General features: G+C 44.6%; 1 protein-coding gene across 14 annotated transcripts in view; it reads left to right on the forward strand.

Moving 5' to 3' along the window:
• Nucleotides 1-2799: 2799 nt before the first annotated feature.
• TLK2 (tousled like kinase 2) overlaps nt 2800-12041 on the forward strand; it is a 100825-nt gene continuing 91583 nt past the window's right edge. For 9 of the 14 annotated variants that reach the window (XR_012328573.1, XR_012328572.1, XM_073797518.1 and 6 more), the window contains exons 1-2: nt 3442-3592; nt 5140-5225. Coding sequence is in view for 12 of the 14 variants with exons in the window: in XM_073797518.1 (XP_073653619.1) it covers nt 3457-3592; nt 5140-5225 (222 nt within the window). In the remaining 2 variants the exon portion in view is untranslated. Of the gene's footprint in view, nt 3271-3441; nt 3593-5139; nt 5226-9332; nt 9430-12041 lie in introns of those variants that run through there. The other 5 variants (XM_073797523.1, XM_073797517.1, XM_073797524.1 and 2 more) reach the window with 4 other exon arrangements.

Raw genomic sequence — 12041 nt, forward strand, 5'->3', positions numbered from 1 at the left:
GGATTCCACTTTAACCTAGTTTCCCGAGGTCCAGTGTACATCTACTCCCTTTAAAGCATTTAACCTATCGAGATGTGCAGAGCACAGCTTGGGGAACACCAGTGCCCTGGTCCTCTCTGTGACTATGAACATGAACCTGGAGAACTTGTCATACACTGAAGGCAGGAAGGACCAGATGATCAACGTGCACATCTAAATGAATCCATGTTTGAGCCTTCTGAAGCTGATGGGAATTGGGCCTTTGCATGGGGAGTGTCACCATTTGCCAGTCTATGACAAGTTGAGTCTCACAAAGTTGCCCTGTGAGCAAACACACTTTAATTAATTAATTATTTATTTCTGGGCACATGGCATGTGGGATCTTAGTTCCCCGACCAGGGATCAAACCCAAGCCCCCTGCATTGGAAGCACAGTCTTAACCACTGAACTGCCAGGGAAGTCCCAGTAAACACACTTTAAACTGGTTGGTTCATGAACCCAAGGTTAAATTACATTGTGAGAACCATCTGACAACAACAGAGCTTATTTTGAAATTATCCATCTATTGTTCTTTTTCCTTACTGTTGATATTTTCATTTATATGATGCTTATAAACAGAAGCACCTCATTTTTGTGGTAAGCAAATTCATTAAATTCCTTTGAGCAATTCCTGCTGGGATGAGTGTTAAACGTGGAGTGGGGCTGTGAACAGACCTATGGCAGTGTAAGTTCTTTGACATGCAGAGGAAAATGCACTAGGCAAAGTGAAACTAAAAATCTCATCTTTTCCTGTATTTCAGTAACTACTTTTATTTTTTAAAAAATAATTACCTCAGGGACTTCCCCAGTGGTCCAGTGGTTAACACTCCGTGCTCCCAATGCAGGGGGCACGAGTTTGATCCCTGGTCGGGGGAACTAAGATCTCCCATGTTGCATGGTGTGGCCAAAGAAAAAATTAAAAATTAGCTCAAAAAACAGAATCATAGCCTTATTATTATCTTATTATCCTCTAGTCCAAACTCCTTCACAGATGAGGTTGGCGAAACTTGAAAGGTTAGGTAACTGGTCCATGCAGCTTGTCTGTGAAAGAGCTGGCTGGAACTCAGCTCCAACTCTGTCCGGCGCTCTTCCTTTTAAACTCTTCTCATTTGAGACATTCCAGTGTCATTTTAAGGAGTTACTACTTTTTTGATCATTCGCTATAATGACAGAGCTTGCCTCACTTGCTTTTCGAGTTGTAGGGAAAGGTACTCTTGGTTCTCCTGCTCTCTTGATAGTCCTTCACTTTGCCCTTTTTCACCCTCGTCTGCCTGGAACTTGCTCTCCCCCTCCCCTTCAAACATTGTTATCTTTGGAAATATGTGCGTGCACAGGGCCCAACCTGGCTGGGTTCGAAGCAAGGTGACTCTTGGTTGAATGGAGTTTTTCCACAGTGCTTGAATTTGTCCAAGGCTTTGGAAGGCTGGGCAACTAACAAAAAGTAAACTGCCATCCTTTGCCCTTCCAGCAGGTTTGTGTTCCATTAATACAGGATGAATTAAGAATAAGGAAGAAAGAAAGGCAGAAACTCCCCTTGAAGTACTTGCCTACCCCCTGGAAAAGTTCAAGGCTCTTGTTCATTATCTGAATTTTTCCCAAGTGATTTGCCTGTAGTCCTTAAGTCATCTTCAGACATCTGATCAAGGCAGCATCAAAGGAAAATAAAAAGTTGGGTATTTGAGTTTAAGTCAGTGTCCTGGCTCATAGAAGTCGGTGGAGAATGTGATTTTTTCTCTGGTGCTGGGTGATCAAAATGGGAGGCTTTTTCTGTGCAGGAAGCCCTCCTAGCTGCGGGAGCTACTGCACCCTTTCACATTTCCCATTCCTCAGCAGACACTGAGGGGCAGGCCTGTTTTCTCCATTCTAGCCCTTACCCTCCGAGCCCCCTAAGTACCCAGGATGGCCTTGTTGTTAATCAAAGGTTGAAATGGAACCTCCCCCCGGGGGCACCGAGAGAGTCCCTTTGGGGCAGCATCCTGGTGGGGGTGGGGAGTCAGCCTTGATCCCAGAGGACCTCTTGTCCCTGGAGACGTCCTGCCACCCAGGTACGTGGAGGTGGAGCGCTGTCCGCTTTCCAAGGCGGCTTGGATTTGGGGAGTGGGAGGGTGAGTTTGGAGAGTGGCGGGGCGGGGGAGCCGGCCAACACGGGTGGGCACAGCCAACTCACTAACTGGGCGTCTCCGGGGAAGTTCGGGCGGGGTTCGCCGGCACACGGGCTTTCTTGCTCTAAAATCCATCCTGGGCAGAGCAACCCCACTTCTCACCCAAACTCGTGGAGACCAGGGATTAGGCTGGCGCAGGGTTCGACGAGGCGTATCGGGGAAGCGCCCGGCCCCGGCGGCGAGGCCCCTCTAGCTCCGGTCCGCGACCCAGGGCGCCGGCCCAACCTCCTCGGCTGGGGCCGGTCCCGCGGGGCGAGGGCCGATTTTACGTAGACGGCAGTGGGGTCTCCGGAGCTCCGAACGGGTCCGACCTCTCCTAGCGTCGCTGCGGGTCCGCCGGCGCCGCCCGTTCGCCCGCCCTCCTTCAGCCGCCCGGCAAGGCGGCGGCCTCCTCAGCCGGCGCGGGGTCCCCTGGTTAACCCCTGCCCGCCAGCCCGGCCGCTGATTGGAGGAGGCGGGGCGCCGGGGCAGCGGGGACCCCCCCACCTTCCTCGTCCCCTCCCCCTCCTCCCCCACTGTCGGCTCTTCCCCCACCCCCACTGGACCCCCCCCCTGCCTCCCAGCCGTGCAAATCTCGCGAGGAAACACGCGGTTTCACTAGTGTGTTTACACCGATCACTACTAATCCGGACCGAACCGATCCGGATTAAGGGGCCGGAGGCGGGTCGTGGGCACCAGCGGTTCCGATCCCCCCCCCCGCCCTCCACGCCGCACCCGAGTGGCCCCTAGCCGAGTGGGCCCCCACCTCCCGGCCGGGCCTGGGCCCTTCTGTGCCTCCCTTGGCCTTTGTCCGGCGCCAGGAGACCGGTCCCGCGCCCCCCGCGGCCGCCCGGGCCCGGGCCCGCGTCGGGCGCCTGGCTCTGTACGCGAGCCCGGGGATCTGCGGCCTCCGAGGCCCCCCTCCCCCGCCCGCCCTCTCGTGGAGCCCAGCGCCGGCGGCGGCTGCCCGGGCGGGGGGTTGCGGTGCTCAGGAGAGGCCCCGGCTCCGCCCCGGGCCTGCCCAGGGGGAGAGCAGAGCGGTCCGCAGCCGGGTCGGGTCGGGGCCCCTCCCGGGAGGAGCGTGGAGCGGCGGCAGCGGCGGCGGCGGCAGGTGAGAGGCTGAGCCCCGAGCGGGGGAGGGCGCCGGGCCTGGGGCATTAACCATCCGGGCGACCCCCTCGGCTGAGAAGGCTGCGGCCCGGGCCCACACGGGGGCCGGCGCGGGGCCGCACCTCCTCGGCTCTGAGGCGGGAGGGGCTTTCCGAGGGCTGCGGGTCGCTGAGGGGCCGGGCCGAAGATGGGGGAGGCCCAGGCGGCCCCGGCCTGGGAGTGGGGCCGGCGGCCGGCGGGGAGAGGGGGGCGCCCGGGCAGCTGGAGGCCCCGGCAGCTTCCCGGGCGCCCCCGAGAGCTGGCCCGCCCTCCCTCCGTGACAGGTGGGCCTGGAGTTGGGGAAAGTTTGGAGCCGGCGGGAGGCGAGGGGCGCCGGGACCAGGCCCCATCGGTCCTGCTTCCTGGCTGTGGGCTACAGGGAGGATCCCAGTCTAAGGCCCCGCTGGAATGGAACAGAGTGGATCTTTCCTTAACATGAGTTGACATTAAATGGAATAACCGCTGGGGCGTCATTTTCCGGGCCAGGCCTGAGGATGGAGGTTTAGGAAACGTGCCGAGAGACCCTGGGTCTTGAAGGGAGGTTGCAACCTCTGCCATACTGGCCTCGATTAGGGCAGGGCGAGACGCGAGGAAGGCCACTTAGGGAAACACTGGCTTAATCTCTTTTCTTCTTCTTTTTTTCTTTCCTTTTTCTTTTTTAAGATGCCTTTCTACCCTTCCGAGAATTTCCTAATTCCCTCTCTAACCTGCACTTGTCTGTGTGGGTGAAACTTTAATTTGCCACCCTTTCATTCCCCTTTGCCCCAGGCTCTCAATCCAGGAAGGGAAATGAAACTGGAGGACTTTGTAGGGGTTGTTACTGGAAATTGTGGAGGTGTTAGATTGCAGAGGAGCATGTTTCATTCATGTTTTCAGTGAACTTTTAAATCATGCCAATCATTCCAATAACTATTTAATAATATGTTCAAAGGGGTTCTATGTAATGGTATATGCACCTCTTCTACTTTTAATATTGGGGAGGTTTCCAGTGGGTTCTGCAAGAGTTGATCTCTTGCAAATGATGGAGGTATTTGCTGAGAGTAGCCTGTGCATTAATTGGTCGTGGAAGGAGTTTAAAAATGGTGTCCTCCTGCCCCTCCCTGCTTGGAAGGAGTGCTAAAAGCAGATGTCTAGAGAAACCTACTTGCTCCAGGGAGTGGCAGAGAAAGATTTTGTAAAGGGATGGTTATGGAGCTATACTAATTTCCTGAGTGAATGCCGGTTGATGGTTTTACCATGGGTTCTCTATTAAATTTGAAGTAATTCCATTTTTCATGAGCTACTATCTGGTCCTTAGAGCAAGGAGGCATATAATAGCATTATTTTAAGTTACTAGTAGCTTCTGATTCATGCTGTATTTTTTTTTTTTTTTTTGGCTGCATTGGGTCTTAGTTGCTGCGTGTGGGCTTTCTCTAGTTGTGGTGAGCAGGGGGTTACTCATTGCAGTGGCTTCTCTTGTTGCGGAGCACGGGCTCTGGGCGCGTGGGCTTCAGTAGTTGTGGCACACAGGCTCAGTAGTTGTGGCGCACGGGCTTAGTTGCTCCGTGGTATGTCGGATCTTCGCGGACCAGGGCTCGAACCCGTGTCCCCTGCATTGGCAGGCGGATTCTTAACCACTGCTCAGAAGAGGACTTTTGAGCCACTTTATAACTTTAAATGTATTACTGTTTGGTGCAGCACATTGTAGTTTATTACTTGTATGCCATATTTATTTGAGGTTTATCTGTATGTGACCGTTTGGTGAAATAATTACTCTGAGTTTTGTTATATCTAAAAATTGGTTCCTCGTGTTTTAGCTTTTATGGTCTCACAGGTACTTTTTCTTTTTCAGTAGAAATGATGGAAGAATTGCATAGCCTGGACCCCCGACGGCAGGAATTATTAGAGGCCAGGTTTACTGGAGTTGGTGTTAGTAAGGTGAGTAAAATGATGATAACAAACACTGATTATAACCTAATGTAAACACATTTAAAAACAAAGAGCAATTTGGGTGGATCATACAGATACACTGAAGGGGGAGACAATTTGGCTTACGGTTCCAGTGAACTTTTAAATCCTACCAGTTGTTCCAGTCATTTAACAGTATGCTTGCTTGAAGGTACTCTCTATGGGAGGATATACTTCTTTTTACCCTCTAATATGGGAGAGGTTTCCCATGGGTCTGTTGCAAGGATATTAACAGGATGTGTATGTAGATTCTATGCCACATTTTGTCAAAGCTCAGTCACTCAGAAAAAACTGTTAATGCAAAGGTATTGGCATAGCTTCATTACGCTAGACTTTCTGGATAGTTATGTGTAGAGTTTTGAAAAATCTGCCTCTGCTAAGTCTGTCAGTCCTCCAAATCTGCAGTTCAGCAGATTCCTCCTGGTTGTACCCCCAGACTGCTTTTTCTCTCCTTCTATTTTTCCTTCTTGTTCATTCTTTATTTTGTTCCAGGAGCATAAAATAAGATCAGGCCTCATTAATGGGCGGGTATTAAGTTAAGCAGTGTTATGGCTTCCTGTGCAATCGTATATACCTGCTACCTCACCCCTCTACTCTCATAGGATGGCTTTAGTACAAAATGTAAAACATATTTATGATTTTAATACAATATATAAAATATATTTATGATGTTTTATTTAAAATTTTCACCAATCCAAGACGTTGCTTCCTTGGACTTGAGACTCGAGAATTTTTGATCTTTGACTTCATGTGATACATTCCTTCCTGCGCTTTTCAAGAAATCTTATTTCTAATGGTGACTTAGATCTTAGTCTCATGCTTTGGTCAGTAGCTTCTTATTTTTTATTTATATATTTATTTAGGCTGTGTTGGGTCTTTGTTGCTGCACGCGGGCTTTCTCTAGTTGCCGCGAGCGAGGGTTACTCTTTGTTGCGGTGCATGGGCTTCTCATTGCGGTGGCTTCTCTTGTTGCGGAGCACGGGCTCTAGGCATGCGGGCTGCAGTAGTTGTGGCACTTGGGCGCAGTAGTTGTGGCTCGTGGGCTCTAGAGCGCAGACTCAGTAGTTGTGGCACATGGGCTTAGTTGCTCCGCGGCATGTGGGATCTTCCTGAACCAGGGCTCGAACACATGTCCCCTGCATTAGCAAGCGGGTTCTTAACCACTGCGCCACTAGGGAAGACCCAGTAGCTTCTTAAAGGAGAAGGTGTTTGTCAGGGTTTAGTTGGAAAAACTGGCTGCTTTGAGGAGTCTCATAATTTTGGTGAGCTGGAATAGCCTGATAGTTTTTGTTCATTCAGCAGCTACTGAGTACCTGCTCCATACTAGGCATTGTGCAGGGTGTTAGGGATGACGCCTCAGTACAGTGCTTCCAAGCCCCCCCGCAGTGTGGAGAGGGCAAGTGCTCTAGACAGAGAGCTGATGCTGTGATGAGAGCTGTATTAGAGCTGTGGTGAGGTGCTATGGGAACACAGGATTTGTTACATATTTTGTAATTCTTAGTTTCTTGGCCTCTTTAATTAAGTAACTGACTTTTGTGGCACTTTGGAGCAGCTATACTCCTGACTGTTGCTGTATATTAAAGTTACATGTGTAAATGTAAATTCTCTGATCTAGGTGAAGTAGCTTCAACTGTAAGTGAGCAGTATATTTGAGTATTAAATTGATCTCTGATTCAATTGATTACCTAATAATAACCTTTGTTGCGTCTTTTAACTGGGGAATTCAGCAAAAGGCTCTTATCCAAATCTGTCTGTTTAGATGGTCACCTAGTGAGTAAAAGTGAGTTTGTATTCAAATTGTATGCGGTTTAAACTCTTTAGGCTTCCTTGTTAGGATGCTTTTCTTTCCTTCTGTTTTTAGGTTCATGGTAGCTGTATCCAAGCATACTTTCCATGGGGTAGAGCGTAAGTTAGGGGAATGAGTAACATTGTGAATTCTGCTGCCCAGGCCCAACCTAAAATCATGTAACTAAGGTGTCAGAAAACTTTATCTGTTTAAGAGGAAGTTCTCCCTTTGATACATAGAAAGAAGTTACTTCATATCCAAAAGCTTTTATGCCATTAATTGTATGTTATTTTGAAATTTCCAATCATGGTAAGTATATTGATGACAATAAATTTGTTATTCATGGACTAGCAGGAGAGTATTTTTACCCATAGCAAAGAAACTTGCGAAGAAAAAAAAAAGGCAAGTAAATTATTTTGTGGAGTTAGGAAGAGGAAAAAGAAAATCTCCATTTTGCAGGACTTCTTTTGCCTGCAAGACATTGTATCTCTCAGACCACTGATTTGAAATAGGAGTGGGGAGGTGACCACAGTACTGGGAGAAAAGGTGCTTTTGGATAAGCTCCTCCTTCTAGCTTGGAATTCCTCATTATGGGTCATAATTTCTCAATGAGGATGTCACTGTGTTGATGACAGCTTTCATTTTTACAGAGATCATGAGCGCTTTCAGCCCTTGCTCCAAATGGGAGAGCAGAGTGACTTTCCTGTGATAGTGCCATCTAGTGGGACTGGTGCAGCCTCATGGGCTGTCTCTTGAGTTTCTGCGAACTATTCATAACATTTTCAGTACTTTTTGATGTCCATAGAAGGAAGAAGGTCAGTGCCACTGTGGATTCTTTCCTAGTGGACAGGGTGTTTAAAGTAGCTGCAGTCTTTGAACTTCCTGGTTATTGTAGATATTCTGTCATGTTGCCTCGAGTGTTTTGTACCTGCAAATTGGATATACATCACAAAACTTAGGCTAAAAGAAAATGGCCAAGCCACCGCATTTATTACTTATAGTATTTAAGTTGCTCTTTACTTATATTTAGGTTATTGGCAAATTAAAAATTTTATTGTACATTGCATTTATATGCATTAATTTTATATAATTTTATGTATAATATTTAACTTATAATAATTGGTAAAACAAAGGCATTTGTTTTGCGCTTTGGGATGCACCATGTGGTTTTGTTTAAGAGATTGATGCTTTCTGTCATCAGTGAGTTGATAATAGAGGAAGGTAACCTGATGTGCACTAAGCTGTAGCTGACTTTCCTCCTCTAGTCTAGCTGCCACTTTTACGAGGACCTGTAGCCATACTCTTAGCATTTTTGAGGTGATAGATTAATTGGGTTACGAACCTGCTTCTTCATTTCTTGTTGACTTGACATGTGAGCTATCCTTCTTTTAAGTTCTCTTCCTTTAAGTGCTAGATAATCCACTTGCAGTAATGTGAAACTGACTGTACCTTGTATTCATATGTTTTCAATGAGGACTTAATGCAGTTTATATTCCCTACTCTCTCCCCTTTTGACAACTTAAATACAGGTAGTCTTGTCTCTGATTCTGGAGACTGTAAAGTAGGTGGATTTCCACCCTTGCATGCACTGTTAACTGTACCTAGTTGAATTTTAATGCTAAGATAGTAACAAATACTCTTAAAGTACTTCCTGTGTGCCAGATACTGTCCTGAGTACAATAAAAGCAATAAGTGAATTTAGATCTTTCATAACAGGGATACTAGTCTTAATAAACACTCCTTCTCTTTTTATAAGACATACTAACTGATGCCCACTGCATTGCTCCCACCAGTTGATTTATAGACTTACCAAGAGTCACTTTATGACAGCTTGCACTTGTATTATAATCATATAGTTCAATACAAAATTGTGTCAACCATTGCCATATGATTGTAAAATGAAAGAATTGTCGATTTGGTGAAAACTAAGGTAACTGCCTTGGAAAGACTGAATATAAAATGAGTCAATAAGGAGATAACTATAAAAATTTATAAAAAAGTTTTTTTTTAATCTGGAAGAATTCTTCATTTAGATCCTTGGAAAGTATCTTTAAAGTTCTTGCTTCACTTTTAAAGAAATTGAAACTGGAAATTGTAGATGATGCATTATGGGTGTGGTTTGTGTAAGACAGTGTGAAACTATAGTGGATCTATAACTCAAAGGGCCTGTATCAAAAGCTTGGCAACAGAATAAACATTTATGTTTTAAGTTCAAAGAAAACGTTTAAGGTGTTATTTTTTTAGGATTCCACACTATCACTTACTTTTTTGATTAATGTCGTTGGTTTCAGTTGTATTGAATGAAATGGATTATGCAGTGTGTTGATGGTATTGACAAGAAGAGCAAAATGAGAAGCCATGAAAAGTGGGACTATCTCTTTTGGCACAGTAAGAACCTTCACTTTATAGAGCCTGAAGCAAGAGCATGTAATTTTAGGTAGTACCACATAGTAGATTATTGATGTCTTCTTAAAGAAAAATGATCTCTTTTCCTATCTTTTATAAATTTGTGAGTCTGATATGTGAACATTTTAAATGATCACATTTGATTTCTGAAAAGACCTTTAACCAGCCAATACCTTTCTCCTGTCATTTAGTGAATTGCATCAATTAGAAGGTGTCAGTTATCAATATCTAATGTTAGCTATTTCACATACCAGTGCCAGTAATTTTGAACAGTGTGTTTAGGTGTTTATATTTAGTACATAGTTAGATGGTCAATAAGCATAAATGTTGAAAAATAGTGTACATTTATACCGGTTAGTTTTAAGGAACTGTTGATAAATTTATTATGTTTGCTTTTATGTTACGTTCTCCTTTTCATTACAGATCTTCCTCGACTTACAGTGGGGTTATGTCTTGGTAAACTCATTGTAAGTTGAAAATATCAGAAGTTGAAAATGCATTTAACATACCTAACCTACCGAACATGGTAACTTAGCCTGGCCTACCTTAAACGTGCTCAGAACACTTACATTAACCTACTATTGGGCAAAATCATCTAACACAAAGTGTATTTTACAATAAAGTATTGAATATCTCATGTCATTTATTGAATACCATACTGAAAGTGAAAAGCAGAATGATTGTCTAGGTACAGAATGGTTATAAGTGTCTTGGTTCTTTTACCCTCGTGATTGCATGGCTCACTGGGAGCTGTGCTGATGCCGCTGCCCAGCGTCGTGAGAGAGTGTTGTGTCACGTATTACTAGCCCGGGAAAAGATCACAATTCAAAGTTTGGAGTATGGTTTTAACTGAATGTATATCATTTTTGCACCATCATAAGGTTGAAAAATCATTAAGTGGAACAATTATAAGTCGGGGACCATCTGTACTTTAGTATTCCTTTAATTCTACCCTCATTTCACATGTAGTCAAGTATCAACTCATTTCTCTTCTTTCTCTAGTATTTGTCTGCGCCACTGCTACTGCCTTAATCCAGACCTTCCTCATTCATAACTGTAATAGCTAGTTTCTCCTATCCCATTCATCTTTTTGTAACCTGCCACCAGTTATATTTCTAAAAATACCAATATTATTGTTTTACTCCCTTGCTTTAAAGGCTCCACATTGTCTACTGGGTAGAGTTAAAACTCCCTATCCAAACTTTTTAACTTCATGGATCATCTACTCCTCCAATGCTGGTCGCTGCTACCTCAGACCATGACTGATATTCTAACCTGTCATGTTAGTAAACAGGGTTGTGATGTCTCCTGTACCGTTCCTTTTTATTTGTCAAATGAACTTTCAGTTTACTTTTCAAAGCATAATCCGGATATCCCTTCTGTATAGCTTTTCCAGATAGCTGCACCATCTAGTTGCATTATCTTATTAACACCTGATAACCTACTTTTATTATAACACATTTGTTTTCCCCATTAGTCTCCTTGAGAACATGGGTGATACCTTTATTTCTGACTATTCAAGTGCTCAGCACATTGTATACACTGAATAAATCTTTGTTGAATTGGAAAAGAGTATTGAGAAGATGAAAATAGAGTTAATTGTCACCCATATAGGCAAGTTTCTTCTTTTTTTTTTTTTTTTTTTTTTTTTGCGGTACGCGGGCCTCTCACTGTTGTGGCCTCTCCCGTTGCGGAGCACAGGCTCCGGACGCGCTGGCTCAGCGGCCATGGCTCATGGGCCCAGCCGCTCCGCGGCATGTGGGATCTTCCCGGACCGGGGCACGAACCCGCATCCCCTGCATCGGCAGGCGGACTCTCAACCACTGCGCCACCAGGGAAGCCCCCATGTTTCTTCTTTTAATCTAGCTCCAAACTCTTGTCTAAGATTGTATTTAAAGCAATGACATATATTTTGGCTTAAATCTTCCTTATGTTTCTTTTAAAATCTTTCTTATGCTTCTATTACCTTCTTTTGAAATTTTTTTGTAATTTATTGAGTAATTGTCTGCTATGAAAGACAAACATTCTCCTACTATTTCCCCCCACCTTCAAATTTTTGTCAGTTATATTATTATTTATTTTTAATATTCCATTTTTCCACCTTCTAGTTTGAAAGTTATGCACTCTTTTATTGGTTACCACAGAAATTACAATATGTATCCTCAGTTTATTAAAGATTAATGTTAAATCAATACCTTTGCCCTCCTTTTTGTCAGTATAAGGGCCTTGAACATTTAACTCCATTATTCCTCTCCCACCTCACATGCTATTGTTCTGTATTTAATTGTATATGTATATATATTTAACTAGTAGGCTTTTAGAGCAGTTTTATATTTATAGAAAATTGAGCAGTTAGTACAGAGAGCTGTCATATACTACCATCCCATCCCTCCAGTTTCCCCTATTATTAACATATTGCGTAAGTGTGGTAGACTTGTTACAGTTGATAAACCGGTATTGATACATTATTATTAATGAAAGTCCATAGTTTAACATTAGGATTTACTCTTCGTGTTGTAGAGTTCTATGGCTTTTGATACATGAAGAAAAGTCATGTATTCACCATTTGTATATATATTTTTAAGAGTCCACAG

Source organism: Tursiops truncatus, chromosome 20, assembly GCF_011762595.2.
Source record: "Tursiops truncatus isolate mTurTru1 chromosome 20, mTurTru1.mat.Y, whole genome shotgun sequence".
NCBI lineage: Eukaryota > Metazoa > Chordata > Mammalia > Artiodactyla > Delphinidae > Tursiops > Tursiops truncatus.